This window comes from Eleutherodactylus coqui, chromosome 10, assembly GCF_035609145.1.
Source record: "Eleutherodactylus coqui strain aEleCoq1 chromosome 10, aEleCoq1.hap1, whole genome shotgun sequence".
NCBI lineage: Eukaryota > Metazoa > Chordata > Amphibia > Anura > Eleutherodactylidae > Eleutherodactylus > Eleutherodactylus coqui.
Window position 1 is genome coordinate 104551648 of NC_089846.1, and position 26673 is coordinate 104578320.

Consider the following 26673-nt stretch of genomic DNA (forward strand, 5'->3'; position numbering starts at 1 on the left):
ATCAGGAGCAGGACAGGGCACACCGCCAACTGCATCAGGAGCAGGACAGGGCACACCGCCAACTGCATCAGGAGCAGGACAGGGCACACCGCCAACTGGAGCAGGACAGGGCGCACCGCCAACTGGAGCAGGACAGGGCGCACCGCCAACTGGAGCAGGACAGGGCGCACCGCCAACTGCATCAGGAGCAGGACAGGGCACACCGCCAACTGCATCAGGAGCAGGACAGGGCACACCGCCAACTGCATCAGGAGCAGGACAGGGCACACCGCCAACTGCATCAGGAGCAGGACAGGGCACACCGCCAACTGCATCAGGAGCAGGACAGGGCACACCGCCAACTGCATCAGGAGCAGGACAGGGCACACCGCCAACTGCATCAGGAGCAGCACAGGGCACACCGCCAACTGCATCAGGAGCAGGACAGGGCACACCGCCAACTGCATCAGGAGCAGGACAGGGCACACCGCCAACTGCAACATATAGTGAAAACACGACAGACTCAACCCAATTCGGATTTTATAATTTATTGCTAGTGTGGATGTTACACCAAGGTTCATTCCCCGATATAGACAAAAGGCGGCTGTGTTCATGGGTCTTTTCTGTTTACTGCATCGCAGTAAAAAATATTGCGCAGTTTTTCAGGATCCTCCGTCATAATTCTTTTAAAGAAAAAGCGTATCAAAAAAAAGGGAGTCACTGGGAAAAAAACAGTTCATAAAAAGAAGGGTTTCAAGATTGCTGAACGTCGAGGGTCTCTTCACTGTCCGCCAGCCTTCCCGTTCTCAAGGACGTCAGATCTGCAGGAAATGACGAGAAATCAGCAGGTTAACAGTTACATCCCACCAGTATTACTGATCCCTAGATCCGCTCAACCCACTTACAATGACCACTACTCCCCCAACCTGGACAGAAGAATTAGACATACATACATACATACATACATACAGGCATGCACGCATGTATACACACAGGCACGCACGCACGTATACACACAGACATGCACGCACGCACGTATACACACGCATGCACGCACGCACGCACGTATACACACACAGGCACGCATGCACGTATACACACACAGGCACGCATGCGTGCACGCACGTATGCACGCATGCACGTATACACGCGTGCACGCACGTATACACGCACGCACGTACGCGTACAGGCACGCATACAGGCATGTACGCATACAGGCACGCACGCACGTATACAGACACGCACGTACGCGTACAGGCACGCACGCACACACGCACGTACGCGTACAGGCACGCACGCACGTACGCGTACAGGCACGCACGTACGCGTACAGGCACACATTCATATACGCATACAGGCACGTACGCATACAGGCACGCGCACGCATGTACGCATACAGGCACGCGCACGCATGTACGCATACAGGCACGCGCACGCATGTACGCATACAGGCACGCGCACGCATGTACGCATACAGGCACGCGCACGCATGTACGCATACAGGCATATACGCATACAGGCACGCACGCATACACGCACGCACGTACGCATACAGGCAAGCACGCACGTACGCATACAGGCACGTACGCATACAGGCACGCACGCACGTACGCATACAGGCACGCACACAGGCACGCACGTACGCATACAGGCACGCACGCACGCACGCACACAGGCACGCACGTACGCATACAGGCATGCATGCATGCACGCATACAGGCATGCATGCACGCATACAGGCATGCATGCACGCATACAGGCATGCATGCACGCATACAGGCAGGCATGCACGCATACAGGCAGGCATGCACGCATACAGGCAGGCATGCACGCATACAGGCAGGCATGCACGCATACAGGCACGCATACACGCACGCATACAGGCATGCACGCACGCACACAGGCAGGCCTGCACGCACGCACACAGGCAGGCCTGCACGCACGCAGGCATGCACGCACGCACGCAGGCATGCACGCACGCACGCAGGCATGCCTGCACGCACGCACACAGGCATGCCTGCACGCACGCACACAGGCAGGCCTGCACGCACGCACACAGGCAGGCCTGCACGCACGCACACAGGCAGGCCTGCACGCACGCACACAGGCAGGCCTGCACGCACGCACACAGGCAGGCCTGCACGCACGCACACAGGCAGGCCTGCACGCACGCACACAGGCAGGCCTGCACGCACGCACACAGGCAGGCCTGCACGCACGCATACAGGCATGCATGTACATATGAGCAGATGCAAGCAATGAAAAATTTGGCAGATGCAGCAGCTTACCTCGCCGAGTGACGTCAGGTGGTGTCCTAGCGAAGCGAAATTCCTCTCCAGAAGAGTCGTCCTCTCCAAAAGGCGGGGGGCAAATGTGAGATCAGCACCTAAAACGCCAATCTCCGGTTCCGTACGTTGTACAAAACGCAGCCAAATGTCAGGTTACTCTCCACACGAGTCGTCCTGTGGAAAACGGAGAGCATATCACCACATGCAAGCAAAAACCTGCAAATATGCACATATCAGGTGATGCAGGAGAAAACCTGCAAATATGCGCCAAATATGCGCATATCAGCAGATGCAAGCGAAAACCTGCAAATATGCGCCAAGTATGCGCATATCAGCAGATGCAAGCGAAAACCTGCAAATATGCGCCAAATATGCGCATGTCAGCAGATGCAAGCGAAAACCTGCAAATATGCGCCAAGTATGCGCATATCAGCAGATGCAAGCGAAAACCTGCAAATATGCGCCAAATATGCGCATGTCAGCAGATGCAAGCGAAAACCTGCAAATATGCGCCAAGTATGCGCATATCAGCAGATGCAAGCGAAAACCTGCAAATATGCGCCAAATATGCGCATATCAGCAGATGCAAGCGAAAACCTGCAAATATGCGCCAAGTATGCGCATATCAGCAGATGCAAGCGAAAACCTGCAAATATGCGCCAAATATGCGCATGTCAGCAGATGCAAGCGAAAACCTGCAAATATGCGCCAAGTATGCGCATATCAGCAGATGCAAGCGAAAACCTGCAAATATGCGCCAAATATGCGCATATCAGCAGATGCAAGCGAAAACCTGCAAATATGCGCCAAGTATGCGCATATCAGCAGATGCAAGCGAAAACCTGCAAATATGCGCCAAATATGCGCATGTCAGCAGATGCAAGCGAAAACCTGCAAATATGCGCCAAGTATGCGCATATCAGCAGATGCAAGCGAAAACCTGCAAATATGCGCCAAATATGCGCATATGAGCAGATGCAAGCGATGAAAATTTGGGCAGATGCAGCAGCTTACCTCGCTGATGTCAGGTGGGGTCCGAGCGAAGCGAAATTCTTCTCGAAACGCATCCAAACATCAGGATCCTCTCCACACGTAATTTTGCAATAAGGCGCACAAATCTGCAAAAAAAGACAGGTTGCGCCAGGTGGCGTCGCGCAAATCTCAGGTGACGTACTCACTACACGTAGGGCACAAATCTTGGGTGTTGTCTCCACACGTAGCGCACAGCGCACAAATCTCAGGTGACCGCGTCTCCACACGTAGCGCACAGCGCACAAATCTCAGGTGACCGCGTCTCCACACGTAGCGCACAAATCTCAGGTGACCGCGTCTCCACACGTAGCGCACAGCGTAGCGCACAAATCTCAGGTGACCGCGTCTCCACACGTAGCGCACAGCGCACAAATCTCAGGTGACCGCGTCTCCACACGTAGCGCACAGCGTAGCGCACGGCGCACAAATCTCAGGTGACCGCGTCTCCACACGTAGCGCACAGCGCACAAATCTCAGGTGACCGCGTCTCCACACGTAGCGCACGGCGCACAAATCTCAGGTGACCGCGTCTCCACACGTAGCGCACGGCGCATTAATCTCAGGTGACCGCGTCTCCACACGTAGCGCACAGCGTAGCGCACGGCGCACAAATCTCAGGTGACCGCGTCTCCACACGTAGAGCACAGCGTAGCGCACGGCGCACAAATCTCAGGTGACCGCGTCTCCACACGTAGCGCACAGCGTAGCGCACGGCGCACAAATCTCAGGTGACCGCGTCTCCACACGTAGCGCACGGCGCACAAATCTCAGGTGACCGCGTCTCCACACGTAGCGCACGGCGCATTAATCTCAGGTAACCGCGTCTCCACACGTAGCGCACGGCGCACAAATCTCAGGTGACCGCGTCTCCACACGTAGCGCACGGCGCATTAATCTCAGGTGACCGCGTCTCCACACGTAGCGCACAGCGTAGCGCACGGCGCACAAATCTCAGGTGACCGCGTCTCCACACGTAGCGCACAGCGTAGCGCACGGCGCACAAATCTCAGGTGACCGCGTCTCCACACGTAGCGCACAGCGTAGCGCACGGCGCACAAATCTCAGGTGACCGCGTCTCCACACGTAGCGCACAGCGCACAAATCTCAGGTGGGTACTCACCACACGTAGAGCACAAATCTTACTCTCCCATCTTGTAAATTGGGGAAAAGGCTCCAACCATCAGCTTGCTTCCTCCGTAGAGCGATACTGTTCAAAATCCGCGGGCAAATGCAAGGCTCGGTGACGTCACAGCCCACGTGACGCGCGGGCACAGCTCATCGTGCACGGCAATGCTCGGGCACGCCGCTGAGTCACGTGATGCCGATTCCAGCCAGCTGATTGGCTGAATCGGCCGCGCTGTAGAACTGCGGCAGAATGTGTTAATATGCGCACGGCGGCAGCAGCAGGAGCGCAGCGCGCGGATGACCTCACGTCACGTGGTCCCACCAATCAGCAGCCCCGCCGTGACGTCAGTCACCACAGCAGTCGGCTCCGCCCCTCGCTCGCCAGTGTCGCTGTTTTCTCCTTCCCCGCCGGGACCAATCAGATCGGTAGCTCGGCGAGGGTACGGCGACGGATGAGGCCCGCACGGTCGGGCAGTATGAAAGACCTCGCCGCCAGCCCTTCCGGTAAGTGTGCCCGCCGCTCTACCCGAGATGCACCGAGAGAGGAAGTGAGGCCATCTTTGGTGCCTTGTCTTCTGACAATAAACAAGCAGAAAGTGTAGTACCGGAGGCCGGAGCCCCGCCGAGCAGCCGGCCGCCCGTCCCCGCGCCTCTATGTCTGGTGTGTTCATGTTCCCCGCAGGTTTATCGTCCCCCAACCCTCCCGCCCAGGAGGTCCGCTCCGAGGGAAGCAGCAAGAAGAGGAAGCTGACCAGCGGCGACAAGGACGACTACGACCCCATCTCCCCCCCCAAGAACCACATCCAGAAGAAGCTGCGCTTCGAGGACACGCTGGACTTTCTGGGCCTCGATGTGAAGATGGCTGAGGAGTCCCCGTCCTCCTCCTCGTCCGCGCCGCAGCCCCTGCGGAGTAAGAACGTGCTGCTCTCCCCGGTGGCCACGGGGCACCACGCCAACGGGCTCACCAAAGCCTCGCCCGTCTCCAGCTTCGCCAACAGTAAGCCGGGCTCTGCCAAGAAGTTAGTCATCAAGAACTTCAAAGGTAAAGCCTGACCACCTGCTTGTTGACGGTTTCCATGTTGGGGTAACCTGATTGGGTAGTTTTTGCGTACAAATTAGTTAGCGCAACCGGCCGGGTGACGAGAACCGCGCAGGCCGCGCCGTCCTCCCCCTAGCGGTGGCCGCGCCGTCCTCCCCCTAGCGGTGGCCGCGCCGTCCTCCCCCTAGCGGTGGCCGCGCCGTCCTCCCCCTAGCGGTGGCCGCGCCGCTCTCGGTTGGAGTCTTCTATCCCATTAAAGGGATTTTCGCAAGACAGTCGGTTTCCATGACCAAGTGAGTCGAGAAACTGTCCAGCGCGCTTTGCTATATTGTTTTTGTATCCATTGACAGCGCTGGGCTGAAGCGCTCAATAGGAAATACGGAAACGGTGTAGCAAAGCGTGCTGGACAGTTTCTCAAGTCACCCGGTTACGGAAACCGCGTAGCGAGCTGCCACACTGTTTCCATAGCTCCCATTCAATTCAAGGAGAACTTCAGAAACAGCGCTGGATTGAAGGCCTCGGCTGTTACCGTATAGTTAGTGTCCGGAAGGCCAGGAACTATAGTAGTGGATTTTCATCTTGGCCATATAAAGCTGAGATGGAAATACCTCCGTCAGGCCGCTCTCACACATGTGTTCACAAAACGCAGCGTCTGAGACGGCAGTGCTTTACAGCAATTTTGCGCTGAGTTTTCGAACGCAGGTGTTTGACAGCGTTTGAAGCATCCCACCATTGTGATGAGGTGCGTTAAACGCTTAAAAATAGAGTAGACGGCCCTCAGAAATCGCGGCGTTAGAAACACGATATTCGAGCGCTGGTTTGCGAAGCACCATTGAAATCGGGGGCGGCGTTGTACCGCGGCTTTAATTGCGGTAAAAAGCGAGCTGTGTCAGCGGCCTGGGGGTATGTTCATGCAGAATGTTTGTCCGCTGCCGATATTTTACATCCAAACCTGCACCATTTGGCGTGGCGGTCGCCCCCTCGTTAGAAGAGATGGATTCAGCAGCGCTTCCGGTGATGAGATGGACGTGCTGCAGATTCTGTACCGAATGCCAATTTCCACCCCGGTTTTAGTGTGGATTGTTTTCATTCGTGTCTCTGCACATTCTCAGCTTAGCGGTCCAATGGGCGGAGCTATGAGTGATTGACACCCACACCTCTCTGATAGCTGTGTATGACTATACAATCACTGGCTCCGCCCACTGGACCTTTAAACTAAGAATGTGCAGACATATAAATGAATATAATTCTTCCATATAAAACTATATATCAGTCTCCTCGGCTCTTTTGACCCTATAACATGCCACCTGCAGAATGGACCACGTGCCCAGTGTGACCCGTCCCTTTAAGACATTGAAACTGTAATTTCTTCCTAATAATTGTTATAAAGATTATTCCAATAAAGTTAGTCAGTAAGGCCCCCTGTCCACGGCCATGACGGATTATCACTAGCGATATTCCGCTGTGGGGGAGCGCTGTCAGGTCTCCATGCTGAGCCTATCTGACAGATGGGCTCAGCGCGGAGAATTGCGGCATGCCGCGATTTGAATCCCGCAAGCGGAGAATCGCTATGATTATTCACTCGTCGACTTTGGGGCTGCGCTTTCCATAGCAACACTATGGCAAGCGTTCACTGCAATACCCGCGACCGGATTATCGCCACGGATAACGCAAGGAACTATCGCCCGTGGACAGGAGCCCTAGAACCTACTCTGTGCGGACTTTGATCCTGCAAACAATGTAGGGAGATTTAAGCTCCGACGCTTTTAGACTGGTGAATTCAGCTTTTTAGTAGCCGGGCTGTAAATCGGTATCAGTACAAGGTGAGGTCATTAGGAGTAGCCTGTTTACCTGCATACTTGCCACAATGCACATCTTATCAGCTGTCGAGCTCTGGAGGCTCGGACTAAGGCCGGCCTCGCACCACCGGATTTGTATTGCAGATTCCGCGATCGCAGGCATTGAAAGGTATGAACTTGAGATTTTTTTTTCCCTTCACACTCGCAGATATGAATTGCGGATTCTGCAAGTAGAAAAATCGCAGCATGCCCTATTTTGATGCAGAATCCACATGGATGGCCTCCATTGAAGTCAATGGAGGTGTCTGACCTGCAACCCATCCGCAATTAACACTGTGCATGGGCTGCAGGTAACTCGTGCCATCGCTATGCGACGGTGCGGGAAATACAAACAAAGAAGAAAACAAATCCTACTGCCCATGACCGACGGCCAGCTGCCGCAGTGATCTACAATACAGTTTAATGAGGTACACAGGGGTCATTGACCGGAATCGGCTGCGGGCCTCCCGTATGCAGAATCGGACCCGTTGGTGTGAGCCAGGCTGGAAGAGCTGTTCACAGCATTAATAAAGTGGTTGTTGATCAGTAAGCTGGTGGTGAAGTAGATGGTCCAGTCGGTCGGCAGGCAATCGTGGCCGGTGTAAACACTCGTCAAGTGGACAGTAGAGTAAACAGAAGAGTCCCTTGGTAGAGGGCACAGCATGGTTACTCGCCCTCCCCCGCTCTACTGGGCTCACACCTTGTACTCTTCCTGTGTAAACAGACCGGACAGTGCAGAGGCGAGTGGAATAGCAATAGAAAGACAGATTGTTTTTTTTTCTGGGCCCATGTCAGTAGGACCAGTTACACGAGACGATCTGTCAGGCAAACTATCCCCGACACTTGCCCCAGTGATGCTCGCTCCTATGCTGTTACACAAGAGCGAGTATAGCTCACAGCGCCGAGCGGACCGGAGACCGCTCACTTCTCCCGTCCGCCTCCACTGTAAGCAGACAGTCGTTCCTAAGCGAACGACTGCTGTTTACACTGAACAAGTCTCGTCGATTTGCTGCATGGGTACGCCGCTTCTACAATGCTGTGTTTTAGGCTTTACATTGACATGCCATGTAGTATTGTATCACCCCCTCAGCAGTATAGTTATGTCTTGTGACTCTGTAGTCATTTCTCAGGCTGGCTGATTTCCAGTGGAGTGTCCGCAGCGGATCCTGTGCTGCAGACCAGCAAATTGCCTGCCTCCAAACCCGCAGCGTTTGCTGCAATAGTCATCGTGAATTACTGTGCGGCATTCGCTCCCCCGTTGAGAGAGGGTGAATTCCGCCGCAGAGATGGTGATAAAATTGACATGTTATGAATTTGAATTCTGCGCCGCAAGTAAGTTTCCGCACGGGTCTTGTCTGGGTTGTTTCTGCAGCTTGTGGATGAGATTCTCAAAATCTTGTCCACTTTTGCTGCGACTGTAAATACAGCGGAATTTTCGTGCGGAGGGTCTACACGGATAGTCTGCGGCTATTCCGCTCCATGTGAACCCTCCCTAAGTGAAGAACTGAAGAGCGGCTGATTGCATTCAATGATTCCCAGGAAGGCAAATGTTGTGACCTCAAATCAACAACTCCTTTCATTTAAAAAAAAGTGCAAAAATATTTTGGTATATTCTTTTAGGGAATTTTGTGTTGAAGGGAACCCGTCAGACTTGGCCGAGAGGGGCGAGCGTGGAATCTGGACAGGCGCCCACATTACTGAGGTGTAGTTTACTCCTGCAGTATTTCAGAGGAAGCCTAGTCTAAAGAGGCTTTCTCACTTGGTTATCAGTAGATGAGCAGTAGGGGTCCGCTGCTCCCCGGCGCTGCTATCACTATTCAGGAAGCAAATTGCGCTAACCATAGAGCGGTGGTCCGAGTTGCCATTAATTTATAATTACTGTGTTTCCCTGAAAAAAAGGCACTGTCTTATATTTCCCCTAAAAAAGGCACAGTGTCTTATTTTCGGAGGGGGGGGGGGGGGCCTTTTACTTACCTGGTCCGCGGCGTCCCAATGGTGTTCGGCGGCGTCCTCCTAGTCTTACAGATGCCTTCTGCTGGTGATGAGGCTTTGAATACCCCGCCTCCAGCAAAGCCAGCGCTGTGATTGGCTAATCGAGCGCTGGCAGCCAATCACAGCCAGCGTTCTATGAGCCAATCACAGCCATTTAGTGATGTCATTCACTGAATGGCTGTAATTGGTTCATCGGGCGCCGGCAGTGATTGGCTGCCGGCGCTCGATTAGCTAATTGCAGCGCTTGCTTTGCTGGAGGCGGGGTATTCAAAGCCCCTTCACCAGCAGAGAAGGCAGCTGTGAGACAGGAGGATGCCGCCGGGACAATGCGGACCATGTGAGTATTGTTTTTTTTTTTTTGTTTTTTTTTTGTGGGGCACCCGAGATAGGTCTTGTTTGGGAAGGGGGGGCGGCCTTATATTTCAAGGCTTCCCCGAAAACCCGATAGGTCTTGTTTTGGGGGGGGGGGGGCCTTATATTTCAAGGCTTCCCCGAAAACCCGATAGGTCTTGCTATCGGGGTAGGACTTATTTTCGGGGAGGCACGGTAGGTCCGTCATGTTTTATGTGTGTTCGGTTTCTCCCTGCCCCTTAGGAAGAAAAATTTGTAAACAAAATGACACTTTTTGTGCAGTAGAACTCGGGAATTGAAAATGGCGCCTGTGTGAACAGCGCCTAATGCTTCAAAATCCTGGTGTTAAGTTCAGCCGTCTTGAGGAGATCGGATATATCCCCACTTACATGGATAGGGAGTCATCTTCCTCCTCTCCCTTCCTACCTCTCTGTTCCCCGCTTTAGGGTGCCTTCACTTGTTGCGGAAACACTGACAGTTTGTTGCCTAATTTCCGCAGTGTATCCGCAGTTTTTTTCCCTCTACACAGGAACAGGATCTTCTTTAATCCCATTCACTTTGATAGTAAACTCTTCTTCAGCGGAAAATCCGCAGTCTTTCTTTAAGCGTGTGAACGCACCCTCAGGCAATTTTCCCACCTTATGTTGGGGCATATAATAGTTTTTTTATTCTATTTTATTGCAAGAAAGGAAACTTAAGTCCGGTTTCACATCTGTGTTGAATCCTGCGGTCGGAGGTTCCGTCACAGATCTGGCTGTAAACACTTACCTGAAAGCTGGCGGACCCAATTATAATCAGTGCGGTCAGCCTGGCGTGGTTCAGTTCTGTCCTAAGACGAAGTCGTTCGGCCTCAGGGATCACCCCTTTTTCTACTTCCCAAACAGAATAGAAAATCAGAATCCCCAACGCCTCTGTGAAACCACCCGTACTCCACTTTATGCCCAAAACATGGCGTCCATCAATCAGTTGCATAATCTACCATTGACATTCATCATGAAAGCGGCTTACAAGTTTTACCTATATGTGTACCTTATGTAAACTCCTGCAGGGCCTGTTGGGTGTGTAATGTAATAGTGCGATGCAGGCGCTCGGGGACGACATGTGACAGTGACTTCTGTCTTCATGTCTCGCGCCTTCCACTGCCCAGGCAGCTGCCTGCTGTTTCCTGGCCCGCATGCTCAGAGGATTCAAGGACGGCAGGAAGTAAAGCCGTTTACACCAACCTAAGACGGCCATAGACACTTATTTTAGTAGCATCTGCTGGTAGTCTTGTGTATACATGCTAAACACAAGATTAACAGCTTAAAAGTACATGTGAAGTGCTTCCATAAGGGCCGGTTATGTGCCGAAATGGCCACCATGGATAAATCCTCTGCGAAATTGCCATGTGGGTTCGCTACGGATTTCACCATTTGCATATCCACATGTAAGTCGCCGTATTTCGTGGTAAATTATTTTGGCAAGTGTGAAAGCCGCATCCATGCAGGTGGGAAGTCGGCAAATGGGCTTTATCTTTCCAGCATACAATGGTATGACCCACATAGGATTGACAAAGACGTCTATGTGGGTCAAACTATTGCCGTATGTGTCCCTTCCTACATATTCTGGTAATCGTGTCCCTGAGGGATTCCTGTGGCTAAGCCTTCCAAGGGACGTGTGTGTACGCTGTGGACTGATCGATGACCCGCTTTCTGATATACTCCGTACACATGTGGCACTGTCAGGCCTTCCTACAAACCGCTGTACCAGTACAGTGCTACCAATTATTGGGCTCTGGAACGGGTGCTGATATAGTTGGTGTGATTTGGAGAACTCTAATCCCAGCCATTTCACCTCTAAGTGCCTTGTGGAGGACAGGGTCTTCCCTTCTCGCCCCACATAGGGACATCATGAGGTGTCTATAGTCGCTATGGACACTTATGGCCTCGGGGTGTGCCGTGTACTGTAATTCTCCGGTCCCGGGGTATAATGTGTCGTCCTCTCTCCTTGTTCCTGTTGCTCGGGCTCCTCTTCATTCTGCAAAGATGGCTGCAGTACTACTTCGACTACTCAATGCAGACTAAGCACTTGTGGTGTGTTGGTAGTCTAAAGCGTTACATGCTGCTCAATTAAGGCCGTCTTGGGAACACTGCAGAGGGGCCTAAGAAGAAGCTGGCATTGGAGCGTGGAGAAACGATGGCACCAGGTGCTAAAATTCCCCCCCGGGCCCTGGACAGAGTTTGCCCCCAGTCCACAGAGTTGCTTTAAGCCCTGCAGTGTGCCCAGGCAGCAGTTTATGACCACATAAGGCGCACTTAGGCAATTGGGAGAAATCATGTAACAAACTCGTGTTTTTTTTTCTCTCTCTCCAATTAGCCCCAAATTTATTAATTAGCCTTCAATTTTCACAAGGGGCACAAGTGCCTAATATCACTGCAACAATAGTGTGAGTCACAAAGGGCCAATAACAAAGCACGTATCGCTGCAAAAGCAACGCCTTCTTTTGCATAAAATCAATACTTTACCCCTTTAGTGGCACGCCCGGAAAATCTCTGGGGCTTGCTTCACTGACCTGACCATGCAGTTAAACCCTGGAAGATTTCCGTGGAGAGCTCTAGTGCTGAAATGTGCAGAGCACTGAGCTGCCATCTGAAATCTTCCGGGGTTTTTACTGCATACTCAGCGCAGCAAGCCCCTGAGATTTCCCTGCCATAATATGGTAATAATAAACCTGCCACTGAAGGGGTTAATCAAAGATACTTTAAAAGTCAAACCCCAGTTAACAAACACATAATAGAGATCCATATACCATGTGTGCCCACTTGAGGTCTAGGGCTCAACAACAGGTGTTCATACAGTTCTCATGATTTGTAGAATGAAGTTCTTCTATTCATATAGATAACCTCCCGGGGAAGATCAACATGGGCGTTCGGTGTCCACAGATGAAGGCTCTCCCTATTAAAGCCCTTTTAATTGACTTGTCTAACTGAGGTGTGATCGCCCTGACAGGCGCGGCCCCACTCCACATAGGCTGACCCTGTTGTCAACCTACAAAGCCCAAAGGTGTCGTACACTGAAGCTACCCCAACGCGTTTCTCCCATATAAGTAGTCACTGCGCTCATCGTGGAGGGGGGACACAGAGACCAATGTATTACAGGATCATTGAGGTGGTAGGTGGACTTATGGGATACTTATACCCTAATGCTCCACATGGTAAGTTATCGTCTATATTAGTGGGGACAGTGGTCATCGTGGATTTGGGACATTTTCTTCAAACCTTGAAAAATGTGCTGTTTAACTTAACTATTTAATTAAAAAATAGACATTTAAAAACTAGTCATATGGTAAATGGTAACGAATTTGTGTGATATTACTATCTGCAACTGCCCAAAACATTCAGATGCAATTCGCATGGGACAGCATACTAGTGCTCTCCGATATACACGGCCATGCCACAAGCTTTTTCATGTTGGTCATCGGGCCATCTGAAAAAGGTTTGCGTGTGGCATAATGGGCTATAATGGGGCGGTGTGCTCTCCGGCGAACTACACAGACAGCGCATAGCCCCGTGTGGACCCAGCCTTACATGGGAGCGCTGTGCAGATTAGAGATGAGCGAGCATACTCCCTAAGGCAAACTACTGGAGCGAGTAGTGCCTTATGCGAGTACCTGCCCGCTCGTCTCTAAAGATTCGGCGGGGGGCGGGGAGGAACGGAGGGGAGATTTCTCTCTCGCTCACTCCCGCAACTCACTGCTCACCCCTGCCGGCATCCGAATCTTTAGAGACAAGTCGGCAGTTACTCGAATAAGGCACTACTCGCTCGAGTAGTTTGCCTTAGTGAGTATGCTCGCTCATCTGTAGTGCAGATCTGTCCAGTGCCTCGGGCTATATGAACCCAGTGACTGGGGTTAAGGTGATTGCACGCACCTAGTATGTAAAGAAGATGGAGAACATAGCAGAACAGAAGCCTATCAGTGTGTTTGGTTCTGAGGACAATCCTACCGAAGTGACTGCGGGAAGTGCCAGCTTCTAGCTCCGAGTATGCGTATTGTTGTTAGCATAGTTAGACGGTCACAAAGTGATGAAGGTTCAGCATCCGTTCCAGAAACTACTAAAGTCTTTGAAAAACTCGTGGGGGTGCACCGCGCTACTATGAACATGGCAAACATTCAGGTCGCTTGCAGTTGTGTGCTGAAAACCTCCGCCACGTCATGTGCTATACCCATGGAATAATAAGGCAACCTGCTTGTGGTGTCAGTGAAGCTGCATGTTGCTTCCTTAGTGATGAAACAGTCGGCAGGTTTCTCATTTTGCCCGCGTACCTTATTTTTTCTGTATGGCGGATGACCGTGGCGGCTCGCTGTCAATCGTGCGCAGTGCTGTCGGTTTTTCTTTTTGCAATGTTTGTATTTACCATGCTGTTACTTAACGATGAGGCGTTTACCTGCGGCCCATATGAAATGTTAAATGCGTACGGGCTGTGAGTCAGACGGCCTCCGATGACTTCAATGGAGGCTGTGTTTGGGAATCGGCGGCAAAATAGAGCATGCTGCGAATTCTCCTTCATTTGCAGAATATGCAATTCATAACTGTGAGCGAAAAAGTGATTTAATTTTTTACATGCTTTTTAATGCCTGCGTTTTGCCGCGGCTGCTCTGCACTGACACCAATCACGGATTCCACAATTGGACTCTGCCTGTGCAAGACCAGCCTTAATCCGTGAATTTTGCTGCATCTGATTTTTTTTTTTTTTTCTCGTTTCATTTCTTGGGTTTCTTTTTTTTTCAGAAAAACCCAAACTGCCTGAGAACTACACTGATGAAACCTGGCAGAAGCTGAAAGAAGCAGTTGATGCCATTGAAAATAGCACTTCAATAAAATACAACTTAGAAGAATTATACCAGGTGAGCAAATGACTTCTGTAAATAGTATTTCTTTATAGGCCTCATGTCCACAGGGAAAATCAGGCCCGCCACGGATTCTCCATGCAGAATCCGCAGCGGGTCCCTCCTTTCCCGGGTACATGAGGCCTGAAAATAAGAATAAACTCACCTGTCCGGACGCTGCGGATCTTCCCTCCATCGCAGCCAGATCTTCTTTCTTCGGCCCGGCGGATGTGCTCGGCACGGCGGCAGCGTGCTGCACACATGCACCGGACACATTCACCGGGCCGAAGAAAGAAGTTCCGGCTGCGACGGAGGGGAGACACGCAGCGTCCAGGACGGGTGAGTTTTAATTCTGGTACAGGTGTTCTGCGGATCTGGACGGCTTCCATAGGCTGCAATAGAAGCCTGCGGGAGCCGTCCCCGCGGGACACCCGCACTAAAATGGAGCATGTCGCGGTTTTTTTTTCGCACGCGGATCCACGCCTGAAGGGGAAAATGACATCCGCATCCGGTATTTAACTACCTGCGGGTGTCCAATGCATCCCTATGGGGCGCAGATCCGTGCGTGGGAAAAAAGCTGCGGATTTTAAATTAGAATTATTCCGTGGACATGAAGCCTTAATCTAATTGTCCTATAGCCCGTGCCATAAAGATATCTCGTCCGGTGTGACTCCTGTAAGCTAGGGAGCTGACCAGTAAGTGAGAGACGGACTGATGTAGAACATTGCAGGTGCTCTTATGGTAGGCTTGTTTGGTGATTTGGGCAACAACACGTCATGAGATAAAAGATTGCAGTGTTGCATCCCAATCCAATGAAAGTGACTGGTCACATTGCCACAATCCTACAATATTGCAACCAGTACTTCTCTACCATGTCAATGAGGGGCACAGCTGAAGACAGTTGGTATAGCTGCTGCTACTGGGAAGCAAAAGTGTTAGTGCCTCTTACCAGCTTACTGGGAATACAGGACTGGCACTAGACTCATTGAGGATGGCTAAGAGCGTGGAATCAACCACTCTGTTGTATGCCCTACCCTCAGAAGACAAGAAGGCGTGGTCCACAGGCTAAGTGGACTGCGACCCACCAGCCATAGCGTTCCTTCTCCCCGCTCCCGTTACTAGCGCACTCCTCTTCTCCATAAAGGTTGGCGAGCTTACGGGCTCACACTGCTGAAGTACAGCCATCATGCTCCGTACACAGATGGGTATAGCAGCCGAGTAAGTATACAGACACCTAATTTTCCTTTACCCTCCGTGGTGGTGTTCCCATGCCGCTGCCATGGTCCTGCGGTCTCTGACTCCCCTTCTTCACACTTGGCTGCAGGTCCGCCAAACTCAGATGTTCTCACCGCTGCGCCATTCTTCCTGATAGAGGTTAAGCCAGTTGCCTGGTGGGTGTCCTGCTTGTGTCCAGGGCTCTGCACCCGCTGCAGACTGTCCGATGTGTTGTGTTGCCTGGTTAGTCATGCCGCCACCGCTTTTCTACTCCGGCACCCCGCAACATCGGAGCGTACCTCGCTTCCAGCTCCCACTTGGACACTTGTCAGGGCTTTTCTGCGGACAGCGGTCAGGAGATGATGGATAGGAAAGAATGCCTTGCAGGGCCATGTGTTAATCCAGGTCATTGTCTGAGGCCCAGCGCTGCCTCTCCTGAAGGGGAGGGCACGCAAGCATCTTGTGGCCAATCGGGAAGCTTTCCTTGCACAGGATGGGGTGGACCTAAAGGTACCTTCCTATGACATTTGCCTGGGACTGGGGAGGGGCTTCCCTTCCTCCCCTATAATCAGGGCCTTGGGCGCCATTCCTTCGCATTCCTATTTGTTCCCGTGATCCCCCTGTGCAGTGCTCACCTCCAGGTCCTTTCTCCATCCCTTTTCACTGCTGTGACCTGCGGTACCACACATGTAGCTTTCATTCAGCTTTATGTGGCAGATAGCTCCTCTTACCTCTACACCCCTCTGCAGCACCCCTAGCAGCAGGGTCTATCCCATTCACACCATCTCTGGCCTTGGGGCAGAAAGATCCAGACAGACCATAGTCAAAGCCATGCACTTGACATGCTCTTGCTGTAACACCAAAGTTCCATGCAAGACAGTCTGACCCGCTCTGCGCTTACCAGCCTCCATCAAGACCGGCTACCAGCAATCAATGTACTGATCTGGGCTGTCGAATTGGAATGGGTGCACCCTGTCACAGGCTGTCCCGGACCTTACTTAAGCATCCAAGATGATTGTCAAACAAGCCTTCCCGTCAGCCACCTTGGCACTTGTATGACTCTACCACCAATGACTTCTCCTGTAGAAGTCCCAGAAAGCGATTTAGGCCATCTCACTCGCGACAATCCTTTGAGTTGCCAGCCTCCTGTTAGGCCTGGCCTGTGACATATGTTTATAGGTAATGTCCTGTAGTAATTTGTCATTGAAACACTTATTTTCAGAATATTGATCTGTGTATTTTATTTTATTTTTTAGGCTGTTGAAAACCTTTGCTCTTACAAGATTTCTGCAAACCTCTACAAGCAATTGAGACAGATATGCGAGGACCACATCAAAGCACAAATCCACCAATTCAGAGAATATCCTTTTCGTTTCTGTTTGTCATTGCTTGAATTACGCAGGTAAATTAGGTGCCGTAACAATTTCTGACAACCCGTCTTGTTGCTTTGACACGTTTAAATGGTAGGTAAATGCTTGGTTCACCCAATGTGAATTGAGCTTGTAGATTAAAGAATCGCGTATGTAGCAGTTCCCTAATAATTTCTGGTTTTGGAATTGCTCAAGCGACTGGTAAACCTGTCAGAAATGTTATATTCGTTGCTACTTCCGTGTCAGTCCAGTTGGCAGACATGGGCGGCCAGGTTGTGGGCAGTCTGCAATGCTCTGCATCAGAGGCTCCATTCAGAGATTCCATCCCAAATCTGGTGCAGACCTACAGAGAAAATAGGTCCATCCTTTCCGAATGGAGCAGGAAAGTGGAATCACTGCTGCAGATGTGAAAGCACCCTATGCAACACTGCTGTGCTCCTTCCATAATTCCCATTTACTTCTATGAATCCTGTGGATGCACCGTACGTCCAAGATGATATACACCTTTAAATGACGAGTCTGACAACAAATAAAAGAAATGGCAGAAATGTGTACTTAAAGGGGTTGTCCCGTGCCGAAACGGGTTTTTTTTTTTATTCAATAGGCCCCCCGTTCGGCGCGAGACAAACCCGATGCATGAGTTAAAAAAAAACAAAAACGGATAGTACTTACCCGAATCCCCGCGCTGCGGCGACTTCTTCCTTACCTTGCTAAGATGGTCGCCGGGATCTTCACCCACGGTGGACCGCAGGTCTTCTCCCATGGTGCACCGTGGGCTCTGTGCGTTCCATTGCCGATTCCAGCCTCCTGATTGGCTTGAATCGGCACACGTGACGGGGCGGAGCTACGAGGAGCAGCTCTCCGGCACGAGCGGCCCCATTCACCAGGGAGAAGACCGGACTGCGCAAGCGCGTCTAATCGGGCGATTAGATGCTGAAATTAGACGGCACCATGGAGACGAGGACGCCAGCAACGGAACAGGTAAGTGAATAACTTCTGTATGGCTCATAATTAATGCACGATGTATATTACAAAGTGCATTAATATGGCCATACAGAAGTGTATACCCCCACTTGCTTTCGCGGGACAACCCCTTTAACCACCCAGTGGCTGCAAAGGTAAACCAGGGGTGCACAACTCCAGTCCAACAAGTCATGACTTCAGGATTCCCTCAGTATTGGACAGGTGATGTAATTGTCAAACATTGCCACAGTTGTTACTATAGAATATCCTGAAAACATGATTTGTTGTGCACCCCTGAGGTGATCTATGCTTTATTGGTAATTGCTTTTCGACATGGTGTCACAGCCATGAGACGTGGTATTTAGATCACAGCTTTCACTTTAAGATACTGTTTCCTTAATAGATTAATTACAGATTCTTTGGATAGCGTCCTGTTCCTAAAGAAAATAGACAAATGCTGGCAGGATCATTGTAGACAATTGGTAAGTAAGGTTTCCTTTCACTTGTAATTGGAAATTAAATATGAAGTTGTGTCAGTGGTTGAAGTTAGCGTCCCAAGGCCCGCAGCTCCTGTGCCCACGACGTCCCAGTGATCGTCTGGTGTTGTGCTGGTCTAGTTGGGATATGGTCATTGATGCGTGTAGTGATGAGGATCAAGAAGGGTATCGTTTCTCAAGGAAAGAACCTAGAAAGTGAGTGATGAGACTTACTAGGCCATCTATGCTCCTCTGGGAAAGATGCAAATAGGGAAGATGGAACAATACCACTACAGTGCCACCTATGGGAAGCTAGCATTCGTGCAAGTAAATGTCACTCTTTAGACAAGTCTTAGAACAATGACTGGGAATTTGTTATAAGGCTTGTGTAAAGAATTTGACATTGACCTGCAGGAATGCTGCCTTCCAATAGGTGGCGCTGCAGACGTATTGTTTCATCTTCCTCATTTGTGATGTGGATCCACATGATCCTACAAAAATACAGAAGAGCTGCTGACGCAGAGGCTACCTTCACAAGGGCGATAAAATCGCACGATGCGAGAGTAAGTAAAAAAGCAGAATCATGAAACCAGTCATTTACAATGGTCTCCTTCACATTAGCGATGTTTTCACTGATGCGATGTTGTGCGAGAAAAACAACATGGCGTGCCTCATCTTGTTGCGTGTTTTTTTTTTTTCCCTATAATCTCCCATGTTTCCCTATGGAGCCTCCCTTTTATCGCAATGCACAAACTAGCTATTTTCGTGCAATGCGTTTTTATCATTAGAAAGTCCTATTGACTTTCACAATAAAAAATTGTGCGTTTTTTTAAAATATATATATATATATATATAGTGGGCAACAGTGATGGACTGCGAGATTATTCACAAGAAAAAGGATCGCTGACGCTCAAAAATCGCGGGAGCAAAGACGCAATTGTGGCCAATCAGATGGGAGGTCGAGGATTGGTGACTTTAGAACGTACAGGAATATGTTAATCGTGTTAAAATAAACTTTTTGTTTTTCTCTTTATTTTCTTGTTGAAGATCATGATTAGAAGTATTTTCCTGTTTCTGGATCGGACCTATGTTCTTCAGAATTCCATGCTGCCATCTATATGGTAAGATGATACTTTTTACTGTTTTACTATAAGCAGGAGATAAAGCATGTCCAGTTTTAGCTATATAATGATTGGTAGAGTCATTGGCAGCCAGCACTCCTACATATTATCTTCAGGCTGCTTTCTGTAATTGCGTGTGGGAATGGTTTGTCTCCTATAGACCATTTAACAAGCTGAATTCACAAAGACTGCAGCAGAGCCCTAATAAAAGCTGCATGTATTCATATACAGAGTTCAGGTCTTACTGGCTGCACAATCTGGAACAAGTTTATGGCCTATTAAATGGCGCTGTGGATTTGAACCCCTCCCCCTCCTACATGTATTTTATTGGGGAATCACAGGACTGAATCCGCCAATAACTGACATTTGCGAATATGGCCATAAAATTGATGGAAATCCATGAACTTTGGCTCGTTATGCAGTCCTCTTTTAATGCTAATAATGGGAGTCTAAGGTCAGACCTTCACCTTAACGCGATTTAAAGGAGTATTCTAGGACTTTAACTACTCATTACCAATCCCCAGAATAGGGCATCAGTAGTTGATCAAAATGGTGCCACATCTTGGGATCCCCAACAATCAGCTCATCGTTCAGCCCACTGTCAGTGGGGCAGGCCAGACACAGTCCTCGCTGGTCAGCATAGGAAATGTAATAGCCGGCTTCATGCGCATTGAAATTACACTTCTGGCTCTTCATCGCGGTCAGGACGTCCAACTCTGAACACAATGAGGAGCCGGAAGTGTAACGGTAGACAGCGCTCACATTGATTTTGGTGGCCATGGAGCTGGCTATTACACTTCCACCGCTGACCAGCAAGGATGTCTGAACCGATTGGCGGGCCCCCGTCAATCAACTACTGATGTCCCATCCTGAGGATGGGTGATTAGTAGCTAAAGTCCCAGAAAACCCCTGTAATCAACTGTTTGTTTTTTATCCGTAGGGATATGGGCCTAGAACTATTTAGAACTCACATAATCAGCGATCAAAAAGTCCAGAACAAGACCATTGACGGCATCCTTCTGTTAATTGAGAGAGAAAGGAACGGAGAAGCCATTGACAGAAGTCTCTTACGAAGTCTCTTGAGTATGCTCTCTGACCTACAAGTAAGTCCATCCTGTGTCAGACTTTATCACCACATAACTAAAGCAGATGTCTCGTAACTGTTCAGCACTGAATTTTAGTAAATAGAGCTAAATATACAGCAAAATCAGAAATGTACATCAGGTTCAGTGCAGCAGGAGCCATATCAAGTCGGCAAATGAAGATGCTGCGGCACGCACTCTGAACTCTTTTTCTTCTTTTATGGCTGCCCTGAAATTTTTGTCCAAGTTAATTGTACTGTGGAAATGATTCCTACGTAGCATGAAGCCACTCAGTCATCAGCAACCTTCTGATTCTGGTCCGGAGTATGTAAGCCAGGCAGTGAATAGGCAGAGCGATGTGTGATTTACAGCATTGCCTAGTGAATGACACCTCCAGCTCCTCTATGGAACACACAGGGTCTCCATGTGAAGGTGGCAGAGCTGTTAATCCCTGGCTAGGGTTAAGGCTTAGACCCCATTTACACTGACAGATGATCGCTCAAATGATAGTTTGAGTGACAGTTTTGAGCGATCCTCTTTGCATACCTTATAGCAGCTAAATAGCTACTATACAGTTATGCAGCAGGAGCAGGACACAGCCGAGGCCGCTAATAGAACAATGCAGCTGTTTTGCTCAAGCAAACGGCTGTATTGTTCTGCATGCTTACAGCCCGTGCCCCGCTGTGAATTCACAGCAGGATACAGGCACAGAGAATCTTATCAGCACAGCCGGCTGTGATAACAGCTGATTGCTTAATTCAAGAAAACTTGAAGTGGGTGAGGAACGACTTGTGCACGAAAACTGCACAATGTCAGTGCATTTAAACGTAACGAGAATCACTCACAAGACTGCTTTGAGCAATTTTTGAGCGATTCTCATTGTGTCTTAATAGGCCTTAAATGAGGTTTTAGGATCCAGTCACACCTGCATTGGGGCTTTCGTTTCGTTTCGTTTCTCTGTTCCATTTTTGGAGCAGAAAAATGGAAATAAACATTTTGTGTTTTTCTTTCCCCCCTTCTCCACTCCTCCACTGATTTCATTGTGTGTTTTTTTGTTTTTTCTTTTTACTAAACAAATAGAACTGTAGACCGTGGCAATTTGTTCAGTGTAAGGCCGGCTGCACACGAGCGTGACTGGCTCCGCCGCGGAATATTCCGCGGCGAAGCCCGTCACGGCGCCCCCCAGAGACCCCATACTTACCAGCGGATCCGGCGGCTGCGCTCCCGCATGACGCTTCCCCGCCCACCGCCGCCACGTCACATGACACACCCACCGCGTCACATGACGCGGTAGGCGGGAAAGCGTTTTCACGCTATCTTCCGCTGTGTTACAGCGGGAGAAAGCGTGAACAGACTGCTTCCATTGACTGCAATGGAAGCCGTCAGCGCGTACACCCGCGGCAAATAGAGCATGCCGCGGGTGAGGACGGGGAATTTCACGGTGCGGAATTCCGCGGTGGAATTCCGCACCATGTGCCCTGAGCTATTAGGTTTAATAGAACCTAATAGCTGCGGGCAACGCAGCGGATTTTCGCCGCGAATTACGCAGCGGAAATCCATTCGTGGGAAGGAGGCCTAAAAAAACAGAAACCAAATGGAACGGAAATAAACTGAATGCTTTCCATTTTCTTTCCTGTGGCTTTTTTTTTTTTTTTAAACCCCTTGGAGTCAGTTGGGAAGGAATGGAAACCTTTATTTTGGTCTTTATTCCGTTTTTTTCCATCTAAAATGCAACAGAAAGAGGGAAAACTGGCCATCTGCAGTGTTTCAGTAGAGGTCCACTGCCTGGGATCCATGCAAGTTGTGTCCATGCATTGAGCTGATTACTACAGGAAGCAGACAGCTCTGATCTCATTACAGTGGCCTAACTTGGTACTACAGACCATAGACTTCAATGGGAACTATGCTAATAATACCAAGCTTAACCACTGCAGTGAGAATGAAGCTGTTTGTTTCCCACAGAAATCAACTTGGTGCATAAGCACAATGACCCAGGAAGCTATTTAACTAGTAGTACTATAGAAAGAGACTGGTCTCTTTGTGTGCACACACTGATATAGGAAGAACTGGCACTAGTGCATCTTGTGTCCACCAGAAAAATGGGCGGAGACATGAGTTGCCCTGGTTGGGTTATAGGGGAGAGCCAGGTGACGCTCACAGCAGTGGGTTGGCTGATACTTGGGGTTCTGGGCCTTCTCTGTTGATCTGCATTTTCCCCCGGCGGGCTGCCATGTCCACTCCCGAAGTCGTGTATGCGCTTCTGCCTACCACAGTGAGTTTTGCCCCAGCGGGCTGCAAAATCCTGCGCTGTGTATGTGCTCCCCACTGGGTTCCCATCCCGCTTTTTGTAACTCACCTTGCCACTGTGACTTGTCCCCTACTGGCTACTGCGTTCGCAGAGTCCTCGCTGTCGTCCCATCTGCATTGGAATGTGTGTCCTCCGGTCCTGCTTCTGCGCCGCTCTCCCTTCTGCTGCCGTTCCATCCGTGCTGGAATGTTGTGTCCGTCGCTCCTCTCCCTTTTGTGCCACTCTTCCTTGTCCTCTCCCGGATACCGTCTGTCTATGTACTCCCAGTGCCACTGTCCTCCCCTCTGTCACTCTGTATGCCGTCGCTGTCAGACATCGTTCTCTACAGCCATGTCCCCCGGCTGTGCTTTTGGTGTCCTCCCTGTGCTGCAAACACGCACTCACTGGGACCAAAGGATCCAATAATCCACTGCAGCTAAGAATCCATGCCAGCTGAGGGGGGCGTGGCCTGGAAGTTCCCTGTAACTGACAGCAGCCAATCCATGTCTCCACCCATACATCCGGTGGAGACAAGATGCACCAGTACCAGAAGAACTCTTATATTACTGTACAAAACAGGTGGCTTTGAGACCTGGTTGTATTTAAACCATTTATTTATTTTTACATGAAAATATCAAATCGAGTTATAGGCTACGGTATATCCCAGAGTTCAGAGTAATGTTGGAGACCTGGCAAATCCGCTTTAAGTCTAATTGGCAGTATTATATTTTCTTTGTGCTTGCACATGGTTTATAAGCAGTGTTCCTATTCCACTACAATCACTCAACATTTATTTGTTTCCTTTGTGTCTTTCCTATGTAGATTTACCAAGATTCATTTGAGCACAGATTCTTGGAAGAAACAAACCGGCTGTACGCTGCAGAAGGCCAAAGGCTCATGCAGGAGAGAGAGGTAAGTTTTTAAAGTTCACCACTAAGGTATTGACATTTAAGTGCAATGGACAGCAGCCAAGATGATCTTCTGATAGAAGAAGCCAACTTACTCCGGCCTTCGAAATGAGCGTTATGTTTAATTTTTTTAAAGTTAAAAATGTATAAATGGAAATGAAGGCTATAATCTAACTAGTTACTTGTGAATGCTGCTGGTTTCCTCGTGTTAGACAGCCCCTTTTAATTAATATTAAAGAACACCAGTGATAGAATCCTCGGATCATGCAGCTCTTCCCTCCTTCCATGCATAAGCTATAACACCATGTATCAGCTTAGACTTGTTTCATATGCGTTTGTGAGTCAAATACAGGAGTGGATGTATCAGGATTGTTGCATTTTCTTTTTGTACCCACTCCTGGTTTTGGCTTAAACAAACCAAAAATGCATCTGAGGCTCCATGTGTGAATCCAGTCTTAGAGGATTTCCAACTAAAAGGGCTGTAAGTAAGTAAATGTGAAAGCAGCTGAGGAATTTCCAAAAATATTCCATTATGGCAGCTATGTTTGAGGAAGTGAGACGAAAATACGGACAAAATAAACTTTGTGAATGGATAGAAAAAAATCTCTATCTCTTTAAATAGTGACTAGTGTTAAATCACTTTTTTTCCATGAACCAATGGGAAAAAGCAAATATAGATCAGAAACTTGTAGTAGGTCTCATTACAGATAAATACTTTCTAGCATGCGCCTCTCCTACCTCACTGCACTCACTGATCAACTACAGTCAATTCACTGGGAAAATCTGTATACAATATTCTGTTTGCTAGTAGATCAGCTTACAGTTGCTGTGCATAGAAGTCTATGAACTGGAGAGGGGGACAGATGCTACTGCTGCTTCTAGTCACCCGAGTGCTGGATTTACAGCAACACTGCTCAGTACCGCTATATATGATGTCTTTTATACTACTGTCTCCTGAGGGTGTGCTGCAGACAAATGAGCAGGATCTCCTCTTTTTTTGTGTGTGCTGTACATAGCAGTTAGTCTCCACCCACCTGCTTAGGGAAAAACTGTTAGAAATTGATCTTACAGAGTGAAAAGCTGTTAATAAATGCAGGATACATATAATGGCTAGTAATGGTGGTGGCCCTCATGACAGATGATGGCTTATTTAGAAAATTCACCTGACACAAGTAAGTGTTAAGTGTATAAACTTTTATGGCTGCTGAAAGTTCAGATTTTCTGGCATTTATACTTTAAGTGGGATTCCTTTTTAATACTAAGTACAATAGAACAATGAGAGGGGATAAAACCGTGCAATGCGAGAGTGAGTGAAAATGCAGAATTAAGAAACCAATGGTTTCATTCCAATTTGCGATGTTTTTACTCATGCGATGTGGAGTGGGAAAAAATTGCAGCATGTTCTATATCTTTTTTTGCTTTTTTTTATCTCCCATGTTTCCTTATGAAGCCTCCTTTTTTAATCGCAACGCATATACTTGGGATTTACGTGCGCTGCGTTTTTCACATTATATCTCCTGTTACAATACAAAAAATGCACAGAAAAGCGCACGCGGCAGTGATGTTTTTGCAAGAAATGGCATCACTGACGCTCAGGTATCTCATGAGCAAAATTGTGTGTGTGTGTGTGGGGGGGAGGGGGGGTTGTCTTTTCCCCCTTCCCCATCCGCCCACTTTTAACTGCTGATTTATCTTCTGGATAGGTCATCAGTAGTTGATGGATGGGGGTCCGCCGCTCAGGATGTTGTCATCAGCAGTCACTGCAGGAAGTGCTGATGCGGGCTTCACACCCACTGACATCAATGGGAGTGCTGCTCTACTACAGAACTTTCTGCTTCTCTTCTAGTCATGATGTCACATCCAGTTCTGACCAGCAGAGAAGTGTTAGGCGCCATTGTAGCACGGCGCTCTCATTGACGGTGACCACTAATGACAATGTCAGATAAAATTTTTCCTTTCCTGCAGATTTCATAGTGCTCCGAGATTTTTTTAAAATCTTTTTCTTCTCCAAAACCTGTGTTATTGAATTTCTTGATTTTATGCAGTAAGCAAGATTTGAAATTATACAACAACAACCTCTCAAGTTATATTTTTAACTATGGTACAGGTCCCAGAATATCTTCACCATGTAAACAAGCGCTTAGAAGAAGAAGCAGATCGCGTTATTACATATTTAGATCAAAGCACACAGTAAGTGTCAGCTTGTATGATTTTTTTTTTATCTGTTGGCTACAAATATAAAAGTTTTGTTTAAGGGAGCGTTCACACAGCATTAATGTGCACGCTATGTGACTACGCTGGTGGGATCAGCGACAGCTGCTGAAAACAGCACGGTGGCAGAATCCCCGGAAAGGAAGCAAACGGGGTCAATCACTTCTATTGTCAAACGGATTGTGGGGTCTGTTTTCACAAGGTTCCCGGTTGTTTCCGCTTTATTTGGAGTATAGAATAACATAGTTGACTGCGCTGCTTTATACTCCAAATAAAATGGGCACCTTGTAAAACGGACACAGGAGAGTTGTCTGATCCATAGAAGTGAATGGCCCGATGTGTTACCTTCCGGGGATTCCGTCACGGTGCTGTTTTCAGCAGTTAGTTACGGAACCCCCCAGCATAGTTAAATTGCGTGTTAATTATTAACATTATGTGAATGCTTCTGAAGTCCTCATTAGAAGAAATGGATTAGTCTGTCATTAATGCTGGCTTTCTGTCAAATTAATTCTGTGAATATGGTGCTGCA

The 26673-nt window shown here is 49.1% G+C and overlaps 1 protein-coding gene and 1 long non-coding RNA gene across 3 annotated transcripts in view; one reads left to right on the forward strand and one right to left on the reverse strand.

Annotated features, from left to right (window-relative positions):
* Window positions 1-511: 511 nt before the first annotated feature.
* LOC136580820 (uncharacterized) lies at window positions 512-4647 on the reverse strand. Of its 2 annotated transcripts, XR_010787016.1 has the most exons (4): window positions 4420-4647; window positions 3282-3385; window positions 2268-2441; window positions 512-800 (listed from the first exon to the last, which is right to left on the reverse strand). It is a non-coding gene; the product is annotated as an uncharacterized lncRNA (long non-coding RNA). The 2 variants fall into 2 exon arrangements; XR_010787015.1 differs by lacking the exon at window positions 4420-4647 and having other exon boundaries at window positions 3282-3645.
* Window positions 4648-4749: 102 nt separating this feature from the next.
* The window catches only part of CUL4B (cullin 4B), a 39711-nt gene continuing 17787 nt past the window's right edge, over window positions 4750-26673 (forward strand). The window contains exons 1-9 of the mRNA XM_066581676.1: window positions 4750-4928; window positions 5107-5466; window positions 14414-14529; window positions 16983-17086; window positions 18472-18541; window positions 19583-19656; window positions 20597-20759; window positions 23848-23937; window positions 26041-26123. Coding sequence (XP_066437773.1) covers window positions 4877-4928; window positions 5107-5466; window positions 14414-14529; window positions 16983-17086; window positions 18472-18541; window positions 19583-19656; window positions 20597-20759; window positions 23848-23937; window positions 26041-26123 — 1112 coding nt within the window. The 5' untranslated portion in view covers window positions 4750-4876. The remainder of the gene's footprint in view (window positions 4929-5106; window positions 5467-14413; window positions 14530-16982; window positions 17087-18471; window positions 18542-19582; window positions 19657-20596; window positions 20760-23847; window positions 23938-26040; window positions 26124-26673) is intronic.